At 40.9% G+C, this 24876-nt stretch overlaps 2 protein-coding genes across 4 annotated transcripts in view; one reads left to right on the top strand and one right to left on the bottom strand.

Annotated features, from left to right (window-relative positions):
* The first annotated feature begins 2052 nt into the window (after window positions 1-2052).
* ier2a (immediate early response 2a) lies at window positions 2053-3104 on the top strand. The gene has a single exon (XM_014997092.2). It carries the CDS (start codon window positions 2154-2156, stop codon window positions 2682-2684), a length of 531 nt encoding a protein of 176 aa, XP_014852578.1. The 5' UTR covers window positions 2053-2153; the 3' UTR covers window positions 2685-3104.
* A 1881-nt stretch (window positions 3105-4985) lies between these two features.
* cacna1aa (calcium voltage-gated channel subunit alpha1 Aa) overlaps window positions 4986-24876 on the bottom strand; it is a 94423-nt gene continuing 74532 nt past the window's right edge. The window contains exons 43-51 of one of the 3 annotated variants that reach the window (XM_014997060.2): window positions 23928-24035; window positions 21721-21824; window positions 19445-19560; window positions 19219-19351; window positions 16499-16612; window positions 14028-14066; window positions 12071-12281; window positions 11663-11952; window positions 4986-10417 (exon numbers count right to left, since the gene is read on the bottom strand). In XM_014997060.2, coding sequence (XP_014852546.2) covers window positions 9617-10417; window positions 11663-11952; window positions 12071-12281; window positions 14028-14066; window positions 16499-16612; window positions 19219-19351; window positions 19445-19560; window positions 21721-21824; window positions 23928-24035 — 1916 coding nt within the window. In that variant the 3' untranslated portion in view covers window positions 4986-9616. The remainder of the gene's footprint in view (window positions 10418-11662; window positions 11953-12070; window positions 12282-14027; window positions 14067-16498; window positions 16613-19218; window positions 19352-19444; window positions 19561-21720; window positions 21825-23927; window positions 24036-24876) is intronic. The other 2 variants (XM_014997077.2, XM_088008270.1) reach the window with 2 other exon arrangements.

Raw genomic sequence — 24876 nt, forward strand, 5'->3', positions numbered from 1 at the left:
TAGTCTTTACTATAAAGAATAAATGAACAATCCCTTAATACAATAAGAAAGTCGATGTAAAGACAGGATGAATGCCAGATCACCTGGATAGTTTGACAGTTGCTCAATGGCTGTGTGTGGAAGATAACATAGATTGTTTTAACCTGTGGTGAACGGCAGATGGCGCATTTGGAGCAGAAATTGCAGACGTTTTGCCGCAACTCTAGCATAAATCCTTTAACATTTGTTCTCTAATATTAAGCATGATTACAGCAAAGTGACCCAGAAAAGAATGAATCGTATTTAGTTTTTTTTTTTAAATCATCCGTTTTTATATCTAATGCACATGAATATTATTTTAAATAGATTCTGGAACATAGCTTAAATGAAGCTGCTACGAAAAACTATTGACAAACCATAACACAAGCAGCAAGTTGCACATTAACTTACGCATCTATTTGAAAGACCACCCGTTTATATGTTGTTTAAATATGCAAGCATGAACCAATTTTTCCTCAATAGAGAGGTTGTCAAACACGTATCCAGACAAAGCAGTCTGGATGAAAAACAACCTTCCACAAGAATGTGCTGCAACAGAATATTTTTGAAAACATCCAAATTTCATATTAGCAACATGCACATAGTTCTAGCACATTCAAGGCATTTCTCCAAATCAAATGTGAAATAGCTGAACTTCATGCAAAGTTGGGGGGAAACGTTTTTTTTTTTTTTTTTTTGCCCATATATGGTCTCGAGGAAGTAGCATGGTGACGCAATCTGTGCTACTGTTACTTTAAATGGCTTCAGGAAACAAGGGCTCCCACACACGTCATGGGTTTTCCTCAGCAAGGCCCCAGAAGAGCAGGATGTACCTAATATGGGCATCTGTCTGTTAACCCCAACCCCCCTCCCCTCCCTCCGCCCTCCCCTTCCTTTTTGTGTTTCCTGCAAAAGGAAGCAGCGCACTGGGGGATGGGTGAGACCAGAAGGAAGCTTGAACTAATAATACAGCTTCTCTTCTTGACTGCTCCAGATAGCTGCAGGAGGGGAATGGCATTCATTCTTGAAGGTGGCTAATAATAGACAGGAATTCCTTCCACTCCTTTGACTATTCCCACTCTTGCACTGTAAAACATGTATGTGCATGAAAATACCGCTCTTTAATAGGATAACCCGAAAGGATTTTTTTTTTTAAATCAGAATATTCTGACATGTCAATTTCCAGCAAAGGTTGGCAGATTTCTTCTAATCTGTCAGAAGGAAATTAATTTTTAATGTTTTACAACTGACTGAGCTGAAGCCATTTCCACCACTTATAAGAAAGCTGCCATCTAAAATAATGATGAGAAAAATAGTCATAATTTTGACTTTCAAAGTAATATTTTCTCTTTCAATTACCTATTTTTTCCCTTGATAGTCACATCACAATTGCAGCTTTATTCTATAGCTATTACCTATTAGTTTTCCAAGTCGTAATTGTTGCTTTCTGTGTCGTAACTTTGAAAATCAAAATGTTGACTTTGAATCTTACTGTATAAGACAAACTTACCATATGTATTAAAGTGAAAGTCAAAATCTAGTATTTTCCTCTTAGTTGTGACTGTCATAGTTTTAATTGTGATTTTACACCCATATTTATGACTTTTAAAATCAAAATTCTGACTTAGTCTCATATTCATGAAATAGAAAGTCAGATTTTTTAGTAACATATAAATCTTACTTTATATCTCTCATACTTGTGGCCTTGATTTTGAAAACATAATTTTGGCTTTGAATTACAACATGTCTTTCCTATAAATACCACATTACATTGTTTTATTATTATTGTGCAGGAAATTTATAGCCATATATGTGTGCTTTTCATCAATTTTTGGGTTATTTTAAAGCTGTTTACATCAACAACTTTTATTTACAATCATAGGACTTGCATTCAAGCCAAAGTTATAAGCTTATTAAAAATAGTTCACAGTTGACCCACAAAGCCGCTCCACGGCCGATGGGCGGGACTTTGCCCTGTGACTGATGACGCTTGGCGTGTGTGACGTCAGCGAGGTTATAAGTATCTGTCCCGCGTGGAATCTGTATTGTGTCTACGAGTGAAGTTGTGGCAGAGCGACAGGACCATTGAAGTGATTGTTTTCCTTCCTCGGACTAGTTTCAAAACAAGCTGCGAGATGGAGGTCAGCGCCGAGGCCAAGAGGATCATGGTGGTGGCACTGGGCAAACTGTACAGCTCCCGCACGCAGCGTGGGGGTCTCCGGCTGCACCGGAGCCTCCTCTTGACTCTGGTGATGAAATCCGCTCGAGACATTTACCACGCGGCGCAGACTACGACTGAAAGTATGGAGGAAGAGCGCGAGGAACAGCAGCCCTCTGAGGTTAAGATGACCACAGAGGCGAGCGGCACTCAGGAGCTCCAGGGTCCCGCTTCTCTTCCTCACCTGGCCGCCGACGCGGACGCGCAGGGCGACGCGCAAAACCAGGATGACGCTTGTCTCGGCGGGCCGCCGCACCACACGCGGAAAAGACGGGGCAAAGCTACCGCTGAGCCGGACTTCCTGCCGTGTAAGAAGGCAAAACTGGAGTACGGGACTGCTCAACAGCTCATTGTCAGCTCCGTTTTGGTGGATTACGCAAACTGTTGTAGTGAGCTGGGACCTTCCCCGAGCCCCATCCCCCTTCAGACAGTCATAGCAGCGTGTTGAACACCCTGAGAGAGGACTTTTGAAAGTTTTCTACTCGGCCCCGTGGGAGCCATGATGAAACGGCCCCGCTACGGTGCGCCTGTTCCAGTGTCTGGGCTGGGGTACACGCCAGGGACAGCGAAGGCCCTGAAGGGGACAGCTTGGGCTCGGACCAGTTGGATCGCTGCAGTTCATGTGACTCCATGCCTCATAATAACTTCATCCGAACACAGGCGGAACTTCTCAAGGACTGGGACCATTTCTGCCTTTCATCGACTCATTTCACATAAACGTGAACTCTGTTGCTGCTTCACATGGCAAACTGAATATGAGCTTGTTATTGTCTACATCCTGACTTAACATAGAAGATGTGATCAAGTGTAAAATTCTCATTGACTGCAACTACCTCAGTATTTATTAAAAACCTTTTGTACTTGAAAACAGACTAGTTTTTGTTTTTTTTCCCCTCTTTGTTAACATGTAATTCAAAGAGATCCACAAAAGGGATTTGCATTTGGGAAAACTGTCTGTGTGAAAGTGGTGCCTTTGGAACCTTGTTTGGGTACTTAGAAGTTATTTTCCTTCCCCCACAGTTTCACATCCCCCCATGCTGATTAGCACAATAAAACCAGGGAGCATTCAGGAGACTGCGGTCCTAAAGAATGAAGGGGGGGGCGGGGGGGTTGCCATAAAGCCATTGACTGGCCAAACACTGAAAACAATGGGGGGGTTTGTTGTTCCTCAAGTATTACTACATGATAATGAGTTGGAGTACACTTTTTTTCCCCTTAAGAGCATTCAATTATTGTTGCATCATTAATAAAATGCTATATATATATATATATATATATATATATATATATATATATATATATATATATAGTTTAATTAAGTAAATATAGGCAATAGGCAGCTATGACATAAATAATTAAAAGTTTAATGTAACTGGTGTGCAGGGATTCACCAGTAGCTGTGTTTGTTTTGGGGGAAGGGATAATAGCCCAAAAAGGGGGGCGGGAAGGAATTTAGTAGGGGGTGTGCGGCTGCGTGAGGCCTCAACTGAGAGCTTATTCTTCCGGCTGAAACCGGAGTGCCGTATGTGTACGGAGATCTAGACGGGACCGGTCATGGCTGTGAAAGTGCAAGCGTCTTACACGTTACACACAGCCTGGTTTCTCTCACCAACTCATCTGTAAAGAGGAATTGCTGAATATTATGACATGGGAATTGTGACCTAGTTCTGATTTATTTTGTTTATTAAGACCTGGGAGTCATTTGTTTTTGCATATGTTCACGATATAAAAGCCTGTGCACCGTCCATAACGCTAAGGCCGGCGTATCGCCCAGGTAGAAATTGTGAGGAGGCAATGTGGGAAAAGCAGGATAAGCTCAAAGTTGATCTGAACTCACCATTAACCACTCACAATGTAAATATTGTCACCTTCATTTAAAATAATGGCTTAAGTCATTTTGTGTCTAAATCATCTTTTTGCAATAAAAAGGCGGTGGTGGTTTTGTTTCCCCCAAAATTTTAGTTAGGTGACTATATGCAAAAAATATACAAAAATTCCTGTTACCAATCTTCCAGATGATGCAGAGTCTGCAACGTCTCACATTAAACCAATTTATTGAAATTATGGTAATAATTGTTAAAGACAAAGTGGGCATCCACTCAGCTGTGGATTAAAAAAAGCAGGGCATGTGGCGTATGCCTCAGCTGATGCATTGATTTCCCCACTGGGTGACAAATGGTTCCCACCCACTCAGACCATTAAGCCTGTCTCTTTTCAGACGCAGACATTAGAAAAGCAGCTACATTACATTTATGGGTATGTGCAGTGCTTGCCTATAATGCTGACATACATTTTACATTTTATAATCTCGTTTTTAACACGGCTGCTTGTTCATACCCATCAGTTCCCCTTTTTAAAACATCAGTAATTCTAGAATAGCCATATCACAATTGAACAATTTCAGTAAATTCTCTAATTTGTATTTATTTTTATCAAAAAGAGTATAAACAATAGGTTTGCAGAGACAGTCTAAGCCGTATTTCATGTTATTTATAAATGTGACAGAAGTGGGAACATCTGAAGTGAAATGTTTGATTTTGATATTCGATTATTCTGGAATATCGATGACATTCCGACTTGTTGGGCTACATAAAAATAGACCAGTGTTCATTTTAAACGTGACATAGCATGACAATAGCCGTCACTGTCAGAATTATTTCGGTAACTTCAGTGAGGAACTAAGCATGCATTTGCTCACATCGATGCACAAAAAGACGGTAGGGGGGGGGGAAAAAAAGGCAAAGGCATGTGCATTCTCTCTGGATTTTATTCTTTAGGAAGAGATCTGTTTGGAATTACAAAATGCACTGGTAGAAATAGCGGTGAGACTGGCCGAGAGTGAGAAAGGTTAGAGAGTGAGAGAGATAAGAGTTAGAGAGGGAGAGGAGGGGGCGGGGGGAGAAAGAGTACGTTAGTGAAGGATCAAAGGTCCAACAGCCAGTTAGAACAAGCACATCAACAGATTTGGCAAGCTCCTGCACCCCTTGATCCTCACATGAGTAGATAGGAGAATACACCGTCTTCAGAACTGTGTTGTTTATTCTCTCTTTTTCATTAAAAACAGTTTTTTTTTTTTTTTGCGGTGTCCTGAACTTGGATGTGTTGTGTCTCAACCCCATAAATGAAGAAAAGAAACAAGACTTTGACTCTTACCAAAGTCTCTTCAGTGTTTTCATATGTTTTTTTTTTTTTACTTTTTGTCTTTTTTGTTTTCAAAAATAGAAGAAAAAAAGAAACATTGCTTTTTTAAAAACATCTATCTATTTATATATCTCTTTTTTCTCTTATTTCTTAATTAATGTGCTTTTTCTTTTCTGTCCTGAAGATGACTTTTAACCCACGGTGTGGCATGCACATAGCACATGCATTTCTGGAACTAGATTTTTTTTTCTTTTTTGATATCTTTTATACTTAAAAAAATCAATCAATCAAACAAACAAACAAAAAAAAAATACTGTTTTCCTCCCCATTGCGACTTTACATTGCTTTTTGAAGAACTCGTGTGGTTAATCAGCGTGTTAGTGGATTTTACTGCAGCATATACACAAAGATGGAAAAGTGAATGCTCAGGTTTTGCACGTCTCATTCAGAAGTTTGACTGACAGCACGCACGCGCACAAACACGGGATAATCGCAAACTGTCGCGATGACATGACAGACATGTTCAGAAGTTGAAAAAGGATTTCTGCTGACAAAGCATAGAAAACAAAAGCAAGCACAAGAAATTAAACGTCAGTGATCCCAAACACATTCACCCGTGTAACATACGTACGAGCAAAAAAGCTCACTTCCACACACCACAACCAGGAGCTACATACCTAGTTGCTTTCTGATTTTTATTTTTTTCTTCTTCAGTGTAGTGATGTGAAAAGTACTTGTTCGTGACATCCCACTAAGGCTGGAAAGACACTAATAGGCAGTTTTTATTTTTCATTTCTGTTTTTGTTTTTGATGCATTCTCTGGTCAACGTGTGATAGGCCTCCAGGTTAAAAACGTCGGTCAACTTAAAAACAAACAAACAAACAAAAAACGGGAAAACGACAGTGGTCTGGGGCTGACAGTGGTGTGCGTTGGTGACCGGGGGTTGTTTTGAGGCACACAGAGAAACACACCGACGAGGAATCGGAAGCCACACGGGAGCGAAACACTCAGAACCCAGGTGATTTCCAGAACATCAGCAAAAGCCCAAAACGTCATTTCTCCAACCCGTCTGAACTGTGCTACGGTGCAGTTCGCTCGCCTGCTGACAAGGGTGAACACTGATGAGGTGGCCTGGAGATGAGAGAACATGCTACAAGCACAACGCTCACTCGAACGTAATTGAGTTTTACTGTCGTATAGCTCCCCCTGGAGGTCGCCAGTGGTGTCAAACATTTTGGATTTATCACCTGCCTGAGAGAGCCAACACTTGGCTGCAGACACAGAAACTGGCAGAGTTCTGCTGATGGGTGGGATCAGCTTCAAGATAAAAAAACAAACAAAAAAAAACAACATGTGCGTTTTATAGAGACTTCAGAAAACAGAAACTTATTATTTTCTTTATCTTATTTCTTGCAACCGCCAAGCTATGCATTGGGAAACTAGTTTTCAAGTGGAAATATATGGACAGTTATTGTGGACCTCAAATCATCTATTTTTTAAAAAATATAAATTTGTTAAAGGGCGTGCTATTAGGTTGTCTTTCTACATTGTAAGGCAAAACTTGATGTATTTATATATTTAACATAAATATAACAGATTACTAACCAGAAGAGATGTGATTGAGCAATAATTTACATTTTGTTGGGGTTTTTATATTAATCTCAAGAGTTGCTGTTATCACTGCTGCAGACGGTTGAGTGGCAAGACAGGATTAATGGATAATTAACACATAACTATGTCCAAAAATACTGGCAGTAATCTTTTAAATACCATCATAATAAATTGATACATTTTTAATATCATCCCTGCAAAGATACCTTTACCTCTGTTGTGTATTTTTGCATCTTTGATAGGCATAAAACTGAAAGTTTGCATTGAATTTGTGCACATCTCGGAGTGATTTGCCCTTTGAAAATGTTTAAGCTTGCTGAAGAATACAGGGGACAGAGATCATGTGGTTTGTGGGAATTACAAAACTATATTACCTTCCTTTAGGTCTCCTGTTCAGGATGGATGAAAGGTTTCTAATAGAAACAACCTTCAAATTTTGCATCTACAGGTTGCATACAATGATGCTAATAGCCTTTTTTAAAATCTTTTCAGTAAATAAATAAATAAATAAATAAATAAATAAATAGAACAGTAATGTTGAAAATCTATAAAAATCCTCCTTAAAATGAAAACATTACGTGCTCTTATCTTTAGAAGCATGTCTCGGCATACAGTTAAAACCATTTTAGTTTTTAGTAAAATGTTTAATGGTGCTGAACAATATCCGCATCCTCATCCCTTGTTTTAAATTAAGCTCACCTCTTTCAAAGGTGTAGATCATTCGACACGTTCCAACACTCTAGATATTATCCGTCCGACTACCACTGAGCCTGCACACCTCCAGAGCTCCGCGAGATTCTGTGTCTGTCTCCAGAGCCGTCTCGAAAGAGGAGACGAGCAAAAAAAAAAAATGTTAGAGGTCCACCACAGGGTTGGAAAAAGGATTACCTGAGCTCCAAAAATAAATAAACAAACAAAACACAGAGCATCCATCTCATTCTCACAATCACTAATCAAATACAAGCAATTACATTAGCAGTTTATCCAACATTTCCCTCGGAGACGAAGAAAAACAAAGATGAAGAGTTTCTCTCCTTTCTGTGCCTTCTTTCTATTGGTCTCTTCCTCTCTGATGCCTCTGTTTGAACCCCAAGCCCTGGAAGACTTTAAGATTTGAGTTACTGATTTGTCTTGACTTTTCACCACCACGTTACAAATAACAAAAAAAAAAAAAATCAATCCATGTTAAGTTTACCGTGCTACCCATTATATCATAATAGCATGATGACGTTTGTTACAAAAAAGTTACTTTCACTAAAAATATGTGCAATTCCAGCTGTATCAGTGGCAGGCATTTGGCACAGAACGGACAGTTGACGAGCAAGCAAAACGCCCCCCACCCACCCCACGCCCACACCCACCCGCAGATAAACATTACACTAACTATCCGATTTCCCTTGTAGCCCTCTGTCGTTTGATTTTTACTGAAAATGAAGGTACGGCAAGAGGAATGTCATTCAGAGCACAAAGAGAGAAACAGAAAGTATTTTTCAGTAAAAAAGAGAGAAACCCTACAGACCACAACGGAAAGGAGGAGAGACCCCCCCTCCTCCCAAACAGACAGTAGATTCTCGTTGTTTGTATCGTTAGTATTCTTTTGTAGCATTCATGCAGGATTCCATAAAGTGTCACAACTCCGCAAGTCTTAAAAAAACGAAGCCGTGTGGGGTGCAACAGAAGATTCAAGCTTCGATGTTCTGAAGAAGAAGAAGAAGAAGAGGAGGAGGAGGAGGAGGAAGAAGAAGCAGCCGCAGGAGTAGAACAAGAAATACTGCAGAAAACAGTTATTTGTTTGTTTTTTGTTGGTGAAATTCTTCCTTGTATTTTTTTTTTTTCTTGGTCATTGGATGAGGTTGGCTAAAGTTTTTTTTTTTTTTTGTCTGTCACTGGGAGGAGTGTGTTAAATATTGCCAACACACTCATCAGGTCCTCTGGCTGTTTTTGACAGAGAGACATTTTGCCACCCCCTGCAACACTTACCAACTCTCCCACCCACTTAGCCTTCTTACCGTTTACAGGCAGAGGGCTCGTTGTCAGATTTAAAAACACAGATGATAAAACTCATCAATATTTCATTGGTGGCTGGGAGGGTTGGATTAGACGATTTTTTGTTTTACGGCTAACTCAACAGTTAGCCTCGAGAAAACGTTATAAAAGGAAAATAAAAGATTGTTCCTTTTGCTCTGACTTTAAAGTGTCTTTTATCGAGTCGCAACTCTTGACATCTTGTAAGTGGCTATAGCTCATTGCCAGAGGCATAAATTAAGACACAAAGAGTAGTGTCTGTCATTTCTCCTCCCATCTTAAAAAAAAACTTAAATCTGAGCTTGGTCTCTTTTGGCATCAAGAGATGATCAACAATGCAAGCAGAACACAAAAGTTGTTGCTTCTTGTTGCTCCAGACTCAACCTTTGCCTTCTCGCTGTGTCTATTTTACGCTGATAACAATCCTTTCATCCCGCGAAGCGTCCACGTGGCACCCCGAGGAGCCGGGGTGACTAAAATTAATAACCAGATGAAAAAGAAAGGTTGTGATTTCCCTTGGCAGTCACTGCTCTGGCTAGGAGCTCTCTTTTTTTTGTTTTTCCAGTCTATTGATTATACATCCCTCCCCCGTCCGCTGGGGGCTAGCACCAATTGTCTTCCTCCCTCTCACCATAGGGTTCGTGCAGTCCCTTGCGGGGACCCCTCGGATGCCCAGCCGGAGGAGGAACCTTGTGAGGCCCAGTGTGTGGAGGTCCGTGGAGGTGTGTGGAAGGGGATGACGATCGGTAGCCGTTTGGCAGGCGGCGCTGGGCAGCGGGCTGAACCTGGTTCTGCACAGGCCCAGTCAGGGCAGTGGTGGGAGGAATCGCGTGGCTGACAGTCCTGGGTGAGGTGCGAGTGGGCTGCGGGTGGGGGTTGTTCACCGGATGAGGCTGCAGAGGAGGAAGGGGGTGGGGGTTGTGAGGCTGTGGTTGTGTGGGAGGAGGCAGAGGGTGGTTGGCTAGGGCGTGGGGGTGAGGGTTTCCACCCTGCATGGCACTTGGCTCATAGGCGGGTGGTTCATGGTGCGGATCAAAGTCCTGGTACTCCTGGTTGTAGAAGCAGCCATCCCCTTCCATGGAACCGCCTCCTCCGCCTGAGTCACCCCAGCGTAGTGGGGGATGATGGCTCTGGCGGGGTGCGCCATGGTGGGCCATCAGGACTCCAGCCGGGGGTGGACCCTGCCCTTGAAGAGGCTCTGGAGAAAAGTGGCGGGGACCTGGGGCTGGGGGTCTGCCCTGTGGTCCCCCAGGAGGAGTGGGCATGGACTTACGGACTACGGGGGAGTACGTGACATGGGGTCGGGGTGTGGCAGGGGTCTGAGGCAACTGTCGGCGACCTCTCCGTGGTGTACTGGTTCCCGAGGTCGATGGAACTGGACTTCCGCTGACTGAACTACTGCCCTACACAAAAAGTGAAATAAAGCAAATAAAAAGAACGAACCACAAATTCAAAGACACAACATGTAGAACAAAGCAGAAGATGATGACGACAGAGCATAAAACAAACAGAGGAGGAGTAAGAGGAATGCAAGAAAGACAGAGGAAGCCAAATAGAGAAGCAAGGGAAGACGAGAACAAGATTTAAGAGCAACAAGAAGAAGAAAAGCCCCGATCATGATGTTTGTGGAAGAAAAAAGAAAAATAATAAAGGCATCAAAGAGCAGCAGAGCAGTGGATAAACAGGAGTAGAAGATGTGAATATAAGAGATGGGATTCCAAACAGCACCATACAAAGAGAAGCAAGATGTCATGCAGAGGAAAGAAAACAAAAGACGACAGAAGAAAAAAAAAGTTAAAGGGTTGATTTGCAGACCAGCAAACACAGCAGAGTGTAAGTATTGAGAATAAAAACAGAAAACAGCTTCAGTTCACTAGAATTAACTTTGTTGTATTCATCCCTTGTATAAAGACCCACGAGGCCATTTTTCAGGGAAAGGAACATTTAGTGGTGGGGTGTGATAAAACACTAGCAAGATAAGAATATTTGATAGCTGGTCACAGCAATAAGGTAGACAAATATACATTTTCATTAGAGATGCACTGAGAAATTAGTTGAGAATCCAAAGATTTTAAGCTTGATAGGCGCCATACTTAATCTAAAATGGTTTCCTGTGCATCTCAGTAGGACAACAATTTAAGGACAACTTTGCTTTGCACAGCTTTCGTTCAGCTTGCAGGTTGACAGCAGTGTTGGTAGAATACTACGTCCCAACTTTGGGAGGACAAAATTTATGAGATTGACGCATCTCTAATTTTAATGAATATTTGCTGGATTGTTGGCGACATACTGACTTCATCAAACATACATGCCTCAGTTATATTTTGCATTATTATTGTCACAATAATGCATCAGTTTATGTGAATGTAGTAGTACATAAAAACATTTTCAATTTTTTTTGACATTCTGAAGACAAAATGGCCTCTGATTTAATAGCAGCATAAATGACAATTTTTGTTTTTTTTTATCACGTAGGTAGTATCCTTCTGGAAAGGATGTGATTTACAGGACATCAATGTGTCTTGGGCACCCCATCATTTCATAATATATAAGGTAGCTGCCATCAAATTAGAAACACTGGAATTGATAGCACAAAAATATCAAATCCGTGGTTTTACATGCAGGAACAGGTTGACCCTGGAGCCCACCTGTCTGTGCGGAACATTCTCACGGCCCTCGCTGGGTGATCGCGACCAGCGCCGCTCCCGGTCTCTGTCCCTCTCCCGGTCATGCTCCCTGTCCCGGTCATGCTCCCTGTCCCGGGAGTGTCTGTGTCCGTACTCGCCGCCGCGTTCGGGCACGTAGCGTTCCTTGTCCACGGAGCCGTGGTGGTGGTGGTGATGGTGGTGGTGCTTGCGGTCTTTGGACCGGCCCCGGTCTCGGTCGCGGTCCTTCTCTTTCGATGTGAGGTCACCAGACTGTGTGGTCGTGCTCAGGTCTGTTCCCGGGCGTCACGTTGGATTTATTTATCAGGTGTGTTAAAAACGCACGATTTAGTTTACAAATCAAATATAAAAGCAACAGATGTAAATGTACTTGTTTTTATTTTCTCTGACCTGTGTCAATTTCACTGTAGCGACAGAGGGACCTCTCAGACGCCCGATGACTGCGATCCTTTCGCCGGTGTCCGTGTCTGGAAGCTCTCCCCTCCTCGGGTATCGAACACTCCATGTGGTAATCATCTCCTTTGTCTCGGTGTCCTCGCCCAGACCTGCTGTGGCCCAGAGACGAGGCGGACCGCTTCATTGGACTGTTGTCACTGATGGTCTAAGAAAGAAAGAGAAGCCACCGAGAGATGAAGAGAAAGTTTCTTGTGACTGTCAGGGCGGCGTTTTTGGGCCAAAATGTTTGTATGCTACATTTTTTTTCCCCCTAGAATTTCTTGAAAACTCATCTGAACTTAAAGACTACTGCTATTAGTAATGCTAATAGCAGTAGTGTGCTATTTCAAAAATCCATGCTCTTTCAAAATCCATGTTAGGGCAAATGAAACTCATAGGGCAGGGATCTGCAAAGCAGCCTATTGGGCAGGTTTGGTCTAAACCCTGACATGTTGTGATTCCTGCTATCTAGAACAATACCTAAGACCATATTAAATACTGAAAAGAGAAACCTGATAAAATTGTGACCATCTATTAATAATGAAATGTTTTTGGTAGCAGCACTAGAATATTTCTATCATCTTCACTGCATTGGTGAGAAAGTAATTTCTTTAAAAATATAAAAAGTGTCACGGAAACGATCAGGTTTCTGGTTCATTTTACAGGAAGATATTCTAGACTAACAAAAAAAAAAAAAAAGAAAAAACCTGTCAGGCACTGAAGCTATGTTCTCACAAATATACATTTATAGCTACAGTGTGCAACGCATACGTCCTTTGCAAGGTTACTTCATGTACTCAGTTCAATTAGGATTTTTTTTTTACTTTTCTGCAGATTCAGAAAAGTGTGAGGGAGGGGCATTAGGTGGAAATAAATGGTTACTTACTATAAATTGCAGTCCCCTATTTAATAATAATAAAAAAAAAAAACAAGCAACAAATAACACAAGAATTACAATAAGAGGAGATCTGGCAAACAGCCATGCCTTTCATGCTTCTTTGACTTGCTTTCAAAAAGTAAAAAAATACAAATTGAAGAATCATTACAACTTGCGATACTTCCCCATCTTCACTCAGAATTGCCCTGAGCATGGCACATTCCAGGTGGCAAATTAATTTTCTGCTTCTATGTCACGTGTGCTTTCCCAAAGTCATGCATACACTGGAGCTGTTTCCATTCATCTGATGGAAGTTTTTGTTTGAGGAAGGAGTGCCTGAGCAGCGCATTTGGTGGAAAAATATGATAATCTTTACCTTGGAACTAAATCTTTTTGGCAGCAAAGCTGACCTAAAAATTTGAGTTCTAGGCAGCAAAATAAATCAGCAGAATATAGTAATTTTAACAACTCCTAAAAATTCCTTGTCTATTTCCTCCAATTGCCCTTAAATTTCATCCTCCATCTCTCGCTCAATCAAACATGCATACACATTTTTGTTTGAGACATTTCTTTTTTTTTTTTTTTTTTTCCCTTCAAGTTTCTTGCATGCAGGTTGAGCAATGCTGAGTGCAGACTAGGGTACAAACGGGGGAACCATCAACAACGTTGCAGTTAAGCAGACGGGGCTTGAGGACACACAGCAACAAAAGCAGTTGGCAGCAGCTGAGCAAAGAGAGACAGAGTCATACGATCCAGAGAAAGTAGTTTGAAAAATGGCTAAGGAGACCGGTCAGGCAAACTTCTGCCCAATTCCAAACTTCAAACTGTGAAGTCTGAACCTACTTCTACCAGTTTGGAAACTGGGCTGGGGTAATATTTCATGCTTTTATAACTCCTTCTCAAATAACCTTCCCCTATAATAATGCATGATAGACACAACATGGAGACATCACATATGAGGGGGCAAAAAAAAAAAAAAATCAACAAAGAGGCTGAGAATGATTGAGAGGAACGAACAGAAGACAGGGTACATACACTGAGGTTACTGCCACGGTGCTTCCCTTTCCTCCGCTGCTGGATGAGCACAAAGAAGACACACACGCACACACACACACACACGCACACACACACACACACACACGCACACAAAGCCACAAATACACCAGAGGTATGGTCACACACGGCGCAAACCCATAAAAGCAAGAGAGGGGCAAGGAGACGATTAAAGGGAAAGGACAGTTGAAAACACAACGAAACAGGATAAAAGACAAGTAAAAGCAAAGGGATGTCAGTGGGAAAGATTCGGCACAGACAAAGAAGGAGCGCCACGATGAAGAAAAGAGACAGACAGAAAGAGAAGGAGGGAAAGATTAGACACCAAAGCAGCAGAGACGGTGAAAGAAACAACACTTAATACAAACACTGGGAGTGGTGTCCACCACAACAGTGCCACGGCGACACTCAAATTGTCACCAAGGTGCAGGTTTGATTGGCTCAATAGAATTTGTTTGCCTAACTTCCTTTAAGTTTGTTAAAAAGCCTAACCTCAATTTATCATGTCAGGCAAATATAGAGCACTTTGCAAAAATATTGGCACAACTTTTTCCCCTTACAATCACGAACGTGACAATGTTTTATTGGAATATTATGTGACAGACCAACACAAAGCGGCTACCAAATTGTGAAGTGGACGGAAAAGGATCTGAAATATCATTTCTAATAAAGTTCCATACATTTTAATTTAAGCCGAGGACAAGCTGTATGATTTATGACCCGATTTTACATCCGGATTACCAAGACAAAAACAAAGTAGTCTGTCTGAAGTCTGAATATATCTCTTATTACCACCGCCTACCAGCATGTCTGTTTCTTGAAAGAGTCACCCTCACAAGAATCTCAATGAGAGTTTGATGCGTTCAGTTGGCTTCAGTTCTTTTTCAAAATCCTGCAGCGTGCGATTCCTCGGCGGGAAAACTTGCTAAGCATGTGATCCTCAGTTTTTCAGTCGAGGAAACAAGAACCAGTCTGTTAGGGTGAACTCGTAATCTTTTCAAAATCTGTGACGATTGTGAAAATCTTGTACTTAATGTTTTGGAATCACCCAGCCAGTTTCCTGAGTGGAAACTGAGCTAAAGATTAGGGTGATGACAAGGAGGCCTGCCGACCTCAAAGCCTGGGAGCTAACGTGCCACTTTTTAATAAAATGTAAATAAAAACATGTACATTATTCCTCTTGAATTAACTTATTCCAGTTACAATGTTTTATCAATGTAAGTGGTAAAACATCCACATTTACTGTAAACCTCTGCAGACCATAGATCTCCAATTAGAACCAATGGATTTTATTGAGACATATCTAATTGAAGTCGAACTAAAATGCAATTGCCACACTTTTCAGGTAATAATTCTAATTATGGAGAGTTTTATCACTTCACAATTGTGTTGATCTTTCACATAAAATCCCAACATAAACAATAAGTTGTGGTTCTAAAGTGAGAAAATGTGTAAAAAAAAAAAAAAAAATGAAAGAAAGCTCTATGAATATTTCTGCATAAGCAATCAAAGATGCACTTCAGTTTTGGTTCTTGAGTGCCTGAAGGAACAAAAAAAACAACCACACACTGGCGACCACAGCGATGACAGTGGGCAAAACATCCACACGTATGAATCTGCCTTCACAAATGTGCACACTTTTGATTTCAAACAGCAGCACACAGCAAAGCAGCAGGGCTGACGTGACTCCGAGGGCACACGCATGCACAACGCACACCTGCACACGCAATCCCACACGTTTAACTACACAGCATTGTGCTTGTTCTATTCCAAACAGTGAGTAATAAACCATTGCCCATTGCCTGTAGGGAAGAAACAATTTAATAAAACACAACTAAAAAAAAAAAAAAAAAGTAATTCGTTAGGTAGGGGTCCTGACAATTAGGCGTAGAAGGAATAAATAAAAAGTTGGGGCTTGGGAACCGTGTACGTGTTCAAAAAGGTCTTTTTTTGTGTGTGTGGATGACAACCAGAGCACTCACTGATACGTGAATGATGACAAAATGGGTGATAGTGTGAGATAAAGAAAAACAAACAAACAAGGAAGTCATGATTAAATACAATCATGCAGGTGAAAGTATAAACTGATGTTAAGAGGTCTGATTTAGACTTGCTAAGCAGAATTCTAGCAAGTAGGCAACATCTGGTAAAACATTTCTATGTCTTAGCATGTCCATGTTTTAGCCAGACAAGTATCTTAATGGACAGGGATTTTCACGACAGTTAGACACGCCGATTGTTTCCGATTAAACACGAATGTTAAACAGAAACCAGCAATTGCAGCAATTTGTCCAACGCTGCCGTAACCCGGAATTTCTTCGGACTGGAACGCCGGGAGCAATTTTGTACTCAGACCTTGTAAGATGCAATGGTGCAAAACAAAGGCAGATGAGGCATGCACATGATTGGGGGAGAAAACAGGAAGACAGTGGAGAGGTGGGGATGCTGCTCACTTGGTTGTCGCCTGGGAGGCGGGGCATGGAAGCGGCCCTGCCGTGGCCTTCCATTGGTGGAAATTGCTCAGTATCCGAGATACCATCCTGCCCCATCTCTCTCATCTCTACCGTCTGTAAACAGAGCAGGAGAGCAGGAGATGGTGTGACTGGCTGCCATGATAGCTAACAGGGGAGTTAAGGGGAACAGTTGGAAAACGTCTGGTACAGTAGAGAGCTAAAGGGTGGGAGAATTTGGAAAGCGTATGTGTCGGCGGCTGACTGCCACAGCGATTGAAATTCAAACACGGAATGACAGGAAGTACACTCCAAACAAAAGCTGCCATCAACTCAACTGAGTGGACAATGGGAGGAGATTTTTTTTTTTTCCTTGTTGAAAGGCTTTTGTGATGATATAGCAGGAATGGAGTTGAGGAGAAAGTCATGTGCAGCCAAAGGGACTTATCAGACAAACAACAGTAAAGTTATCCAGATGCAATAGCGACACGCTGCAGGCAGGTCGTGAAGAAAATGACGACTGCTGTTGAAGGTTAGTTTGCACACAAAGCGGTTAACGCCAAATTAAGCATCTTGTTTTTGTTGACAATGCAAATTTGTCAACAATGTTGATGCATGTTGATGTGATATTCTAGTTTTTTTTTTTTTTTTTTTACATATATCAAAAATCTGACTCGCAGGAACAGTGGAACAATACACGTGTCAGATAAAACCGTTTCAGACCTTTGTCAGTCAGGGAGGGATTGCTCAACTGAGGGATTGCTAAATCTGATGCAGACGCCACTGATTAGATCTAGGAGCACAACAAACACGAACATGAGTCACTTTGAAGACAAACACAAGATCGATGCATGTAGTCGTGTGCTTCAGGGAAGATACAGAAAGATTTTTGAAAAACAAATACATCTGACAAGAAAGACTTTGAGGGTGAGACGGTTAAAAAAAAAAGTAAGTTTGGTGCAAATCCGATCGTAGTTGGAAATGATTTAGTGAGGACAAAACAGCAAGTAAGAATGGTCCAGCAAGAACTGTAAACCCCTCTGTACCAAGGTAGATTTGTTTTATACAGTAGAAAAATAACAACAGAGACAGGAAACGAAGGGGAACTAACATTTACGCATGGAACAAAGGATATCTCATATTACCTCAATTGTAGTGAACGGGTTTGGTTCACTACAATTGAACAATTCATATTAAAATAAGAATAGCTACAGCTGATGAAATCAGTCCATTTAAGAATAGAAAATTACATGAAAAACATTTAAAATATTATTTACAAAAGGACAAACGAGCCTAATTGACGCGCATATTTCAATTTACGGAGATGTACCTGCACTACGCCTTCATTCAAATTTCCTTGAGGTCGAGGCTGTTTCCGAAGATTTATATTAGTCTACTTCATTAATTTCAAAACAACTTCAGATGTGTGTTTGGGATCTCCGTGTCAATTTTGAGGTGATGCTCTGTTTGCGTTATTCCACTCTGTAAAATATACAATAACACCAGAACCGAAAAAAAGGGTGTGTTCACACTGCAGCCTGAAGTGACCCAATTCCGATTTTTTGGCAATTCTGATTTTTTTTTGCCGGGGCCGTTCACGCTGCCAGTAAATGCGACCTGTATGCGTTCTGCAGTGTGAACGGGCAAAATCCTGAAAGTGTCCCGCATGCGCAGTAGAGGGCGCAATAGCGTCAGCATTCTAAGTGTTCTGCCAACTGCCATAAAAAGAAGAAGTGCTCAGTGTTTGCGGAAGTAAACATGGAGGCTAACGGTGGAGCTTAGCTTACATACTTGAAGTTATTGTCCGGCCGGAGCAACATATTAACAACTTAATCCTCATATAGTCCGTCATGGTTGTTGTTTTTCTTCCCGCTTGCGCCTATCAGGACCCAGAACAGTGAGATTTGTTGAGAATCAGTGACGTCGAGTTCGGATGAATGCGGCCTGGACATTAGGTCGCATTTGAATCGGATATGTTTCGGATATGGGTCACATTCGAAAAAAAATCCGACCTGTGCTGTTCACACTGCCATGAAAAGATCGGATACAGGTTGCATTACGTCAAAAAAATCGGAATTGGGTCACTTCAGGCTGCAGTGTGAACTCACCCAAAGTCCTAACTGCAGGTAAAGTGTGCATAAACTCGAAACGGTGACACTTTCTATCGTTGTGGCTCATCTGCTTCAAGGTTCTACTTCTACCCATTTCCTTCTGACAACAACGTCATTTGTTTTAGACACAACTGCCGCTAGGCTGGTTATTATTTCTTTTCTGGACTATGAAATGATTGTGCCTTAAAATACCGTCAGATCAGCAGATTTTTCAGACCAGCCAATCTGTCATCAGCAATCATGAATTCAAGTCGATTACATAAATCTCCTTCCTTCCCCATTCTGATAATTGTTAATCTAATAAAACGACTGGTGTGTGTATGATGAATATATTTGAACTTGTTTAAAAAAAAAAGAAAAAAAAAAGAGGTGTTCATAATTTTAAACTCATGCACTGAGTTCTTTTTTCTGGGAAAAACGGTTCAAACCTCATTAGAAACCAAACATCGATATGACATTCATGTCCATGGCGACTTCTAACTGAGAGTTCATTTAAAATGTTAAATGCTCACTGACTCAAACTTGCATCTGATGAGGACGCATGTTAACTACGCAATGTTGTTGCATTAGCACTAAAGGTTTTCTAGGGTATGTCTTTTGAAAACCGTCTACCTGTGAGTTGGTCATGCTTCCTAGGCCGTCCTCAGAGTGCCCTTCAGGGCTCCAGCTGCCAACCTTCTGGGACATCTCCTTGGCGCGAGCCGTCACCCACGACTGGCTCTCTGGGATCCCGCCCTCCACCGGCCTGCGACACGCACAGAAACACAGCTTCCTGCTTTGATTTTATACTTTGATTTTACTAATAATAATAGTGCGTCAAAAGGACTGTTGAACTCACAAGCTGTTGCCAGTGTCTGTTGTCTCAGGCGGAGGCAAGGCGTTGTTGAGTCCCGGACCCCCGTCCTGGGAGGGGGTTGGTGGCTCCACGCGCTGAAACAGTAATGGCGTGCGGTTCTGTTTGAGATATACAACATGGCCGTCGCCAGCTATCAGGCAGACTGACAAGGGAAATGCAGGGTAAAGGTGCAGAGCAGGAACAGAAAGGAGGCAGTTGCCTAAAGCAAGGCCAGGCAAACAAAAAGAAAAAAAAAGAGTAACTCTGGAACAAGTGATACCCCACAGCTAGATCGAGAAAGAGAAGAAAGAACATCGAGGAAGTTAAGCAACAGAGTGCTCTGTGAAGGACTAGAAGAAAGAGGAATTCACTACTGAAACCAGAGATTGACTAAAGAAAAATAATCAGGCACCCTCTAGGTCAGCCATGTCCATTTCCAGTTGATACGGGCTGGTGTCGTAGTTTGAGGCAAGTTTTAAATTTGTCTCTGCTTCGACAGCCCAGGTTCAAATGTTTTATCTCTTCCTCAGCACGCCATCAAGTTTTAAAGCACCCGTTAACAACCCACCGGTTCACATCAGGTCAGGTCGGAAGCAGAGACACGCCTAAAAGTTGCAGAAAGCCAGCCCTCGAACTCTGGAAAAGGTTTTTGGGTTTCTTCCGAGAATCAGGTAAAGGTGAACATGGACAGAAGAGGCAAAACAAGATGCAACATGCTTCTGGATTAGTGGATGTAAGACGATAAGAAAAGGGAGAGATAAATTAGGGAAGATGATGAAGAAAAAAGTCAAATATGAAGCACTACCTTCTTTGCCATCTATTTATTAGTCGTCTTCTAAAGTTGTAAGATGATTGACAAAACGTATTTCGCCTTGTGTGCAAATTTATGAGAAAAAAAAAATTACAATCCATAAGAGGCTAAAATATTATTTTGAAACATCCAAGCTGTCTTGTTTTATCCAATATTAAACCAAATATAATGATAATGACAATAATTATGTACAAAATGTCTTTAAAAATGAATTACTAGGATCCACTTTTACAACTATAGGAACCTTGACTTCTACAGTAGTTTCTGTCTAGGTATTATGTAACGCATTTTTACCAATTGATATCAACCTTTTCATGTCCCAAATTACAACGTACTCTAACTTGGCGGCTACCGCCTCTTCATCTGTGCAGTTGAAGAGGAAGAAACGGTGAGTACAAGCTTCAGCTTGGCGTTGACGTGTTGTACGTAGCCAATGTCATCGTTATAGTGCTATTGATTATTCATAATTCTTGAAAAATCCTTAAGTTAACAAATTAAAATATGTCTGTAGTTAAAAAGTTAATGGCATGTGCAGCTATGATCAGAAGGATCCCACATTTCTATTATTAAACTTATTTTTTTTCAGCATTCTATATTGTTATAAGTTTCATTCTCCACTTTAATAATGCAAAGTAGTTTTATTAAGAACCAGTGGGAGATCAAGAGGTGGAGCTGGTGCTCCTGACATCATGTTGCATGGGACAAATGAGGTGGAGACAGTTTGACAGTGTGTCATTTTGGTGAGTCAATGAATGAATGAGGGAAATTGTGTGAGGTTGGAGTCAAAGGGATAATAAATGAGGTAACAAATGCACCTAGTGGTCATATTACTGCATGCAGTTAACATGGGAAGCAGGCAAATATTGCTAATACAGTAGCATAACCCTGTCAAGAAGTAAAACATTTCCACTCAGAATATAGGCCCTCTAATGTTTCCAAACACCTTCAGGGGAAAATTTATTGAATACAATAGCCATCATGTAGAGAGTGGTCACTCCACTTCCTTGACAAGTACTTTTATGCAGTGCAAAACAGTCCACGGTCAGGTTAGCAGATGCAATATCTTTGCAGGCAGTCAATATGGGGATTTTTTTAATTTTTTTTTAGGTACGGGCACCTTTGGGGCTGTGACAACACTAGAGGCTAAAAAAATATGTGACCTCGAATGTCACATTCTGAGCTTTGAACTTTGCGAAAGGTTGAGTTTTAAATCTCCACACCAAAATGTCAACACCGAAATTGCTGTAATCGACTTTGGCCACAAGATGGCAGCAACGTGTTTACAGAAGGCCTTTTCCAGCGTAGGAGCATTTTACAAAGTCCCGATTGGAACAGAGGCTGTCACAGCCCACATTTGTAGAAATGAATCTACACACCTGTGGTCTTTATTTCAGCGCGTCAGTCTGCCTTTTTTAATTCAGGGGCTCAGAGGCAGGCAGGTGCGTTACTTTACTAGAGACTGCAGTACCTGTTCATCACGAAGAGCCTGGGATCGTTTGATCTTGCTCTGGCGATAGTACTCCATGATCATCATGGCCGCATAGATTTTCCCAACCGTCAAGTCTGTAGCTGCTGAGAGAATGACAAGTTACCCTGCAGGATTAGACACTTTGGTATGGGCCCTGAGCATGGAGGATGGTAAAGAAGAGCGAGGCATGCACAGAGTGTGCAACCTGCGCTTTACCACACAGAAACATACACAGATGGAGCAATAAGTCTTTTCACTGACAGATGGATATAATTTTTTATTATTTTTTTTTATCTTTCCTCAAATAGAATGGCTCTCAAAAGTATTAGAATTTCAGATTTTTGTGATGCAAACGAAATGAAAACATGATCTTTTCAATTACTCAAATCATTTCGAATTTTTTTTCTTCCAAAATTAATGCAATATTTATTTTGTACAATTCAAATGCAAATCAAACAAATTTGTTAAAGAAAAAACATATATATATATATATATATATATATATATATATATATATATATATATATATATATATATATAAACAGAAATAAAAAGTTGCGATAATCCAGTTACTTAAATTGCCCCTTTTCATTGATCCCAAATATTCTTGCAAAAAGGTATTTGGTGCTTTTTAAAAAAATTTCCAACACGTTTGTTCATTTTTCTGTTGAATTTTACAGCGTAGGTATGAAACATTAAATATTGAAAAAAAAATCGGAAATGATTTATCGTGTGTCATTGTTTTACATCACAAAAACATGTCATTTTAACAGGGGTGTGCAGACTTTTTGTATCCACTGTAAGTTGTGCTTGCTATATTAAACAAAATGCCATGCAGTCCCTCCCACATTGCCAGTATTGATGCATTCATCTATCTTTTTCACAAATTTTTAAGAGCAAGATTCATGCACTCATAACATCTCTCAATCTTTTGAACCACAAACAGCTTTAGAAATGTATTTACTCTGGGGGTGCTGTCATTCTAACTAGCACAGTTCCAAATCAAAGCCTTTCCCAGTGCATGCAGTACAAGCATTTACCAGTTTATCTCCAGCATTAAAGTCATCCAAACAATTTCTTCCGCTTTATGGTTAAGCGTGTGTGACATAAATTATGCTTACATATTTACACTGAGATAAACCTCAGGAAAAAAGTGCACAGAAATACAAGGTTTATCAAACTTTATTCTGGGTACCAATAGAAGGAGCACACATTCCAACATGGGAACATTTACCACTGATTTAGGTTTTCCATTACAGTTGTTTCAGAGCTATCTCCTGTACTGATGTACTTCTTTACAAAATGCAAAACAAAACAATGTAACTGCAATATAAGACATCAAATGCCTGTAGTTTATGCTTTTTAATCCCTTTCTAGACTCTATGTTTTTGTTCATCGGTGTTTCTTGATTCTCATCTTCCAATATCTTGTAAATGTAATCAGCTGACGTACTGTGAAAGACCTCCATGCCACTTGATGAAGAGCTGCTAAGGTAATAGAAACCTTTGTGTAAGGGACAGCGGACAAGGGAGGCAGCTAAAAGCGTCCTGGATGAAGGCTGAAGAATCAAGTTTAGAAAACCACTTCAGTTGAGTAGCATAGAAGTCAATAACCTAGATCACGTTTGTCAAATTATCCCTCAAAAGAGATGCAGGTATAACCTAATGGTGATCTGCATTTCTGCAATACCACAGGCACTGCAACATTGGAATTGAATACGGTGCATCATATTGGGTGCAAAATATACAAGAGCCAAAACGGGTTTACTGTTGATAGTTAGGGATGTATAGAAATGTCTTCTCAGTGTACAGAACTTCACATTTAGACTCGAGCTCTGGCTGCCTGGAGTGAAAAGACATCTATAGAGAGTTTATCTATAGTATGACACCCTCTGATTTCAGGCACAGATAAAGTAAGAAATAGGAGATATGGTGTCGTTTGTATGTGTTTCTTTTTTTGTGTGTGTGCGTGTGCAGAGTTGTGTTTTTATGCGTTTGCTTATTTGGTGGAGGTGCGTTAATTTGTGTTTAGGGATCTGCCAGCTGATTCAGAGGGTGCAGCCGAGACAGAGACAGAAAGAGAGAGAGACTGACTGAGAAAAGCGGACCTCAGGTGGTGTGAAGTGAATCATCGTTGGAGCACTGGGTGCCATAAGGTGGCTGGACCGAGCCACAAATCTGTGTCCGCACCAGCACTCTGAGACTTACCCTTGTGCGGTGTGACCAGCAAATCCAAAGTTTTCTGGGAGAGGTTGGGCCATATCGCCATCATCTCTTTCCTCAGCTCCGCGTCCATCTGATGCTTGTCAATGCCACCTAGACATATTCGTAGCAAGACCAATGCATGCATCCAACATGCGAGTACAAAACCAATAATGTTGTTTAAAATGTTTAACACACAAGAACGCATTATTCGTCCAAAGAAACAAAAATAATTTATATAAAAAAGGAACACACACCACATACAAACAAGGAGACAGACAAAAAGAAAGAAAGTGTTTATTAGTAAGACGGTAGTTAGGATTGGTTCAGTTTGTGACTCCATCTGGTACTCTTTCAATTTTAAGTCGTAAAATCCTGAATACGTCGTACAATCTACAGACCAGATTGTACGACGTAAGACATAAAGACATTACGTCTTACGAGAATCAAATGGAAAATATTTCCAACAACTAACAAGGCTGAAAATTGAATGTAAATGAAAGTCTAGGAAATATTTTAGACAACGTGCAGCGTGGAACTTTGTCTTCTAAAGTAAGTGCAAGCTATTATTATGAAGTTCAGATTTGAAAGTGTGCAATTTAAGCTTGGCACCTTTTGTGACTCTTATTTTAAAGTAAGGTGGGTTGCATTGACGGAGTCTGTTCACAAAAAACATTGATAACAGGTTATAAAAGGACAGAGGAATCCCTAACCATGTTTAAATCATTTATCTGGGCCCATTTTCAGAACTCTATAGTAAAAAAAAAGAAACGGTGACAGTGCGGCAGACAACATTTACGCAGACAACATTTACGCAGTGAGAACGCTGCAATTGCTTCAGCGTAAGCCGCTAACAACATAAAAGTAGGCTTCAGAGCTATTATTTCACAGGGTAGTTTTCATTGAGTCCGGACTGCATTTGATCCACTCAGATCATAAACACACACAATAAACT

This window comes from Poecilia mexicana, unplaced genomic scaffold, assembly GCF_051168715.1.
Source record: "Poecilia mexicana isolate PSO_F unplaced genomic scaffold, ASM5116871v1 scaffold_8, whole genome shotgun sequence".
Classification (NCBI taxonomy): domain Eukaryota; kingdom Metazoa; phylum Chordata; class Actinopteri; order Cyprinodontiformes; family Poeciliidae; genus Poecilia; species Poecilia mexicana.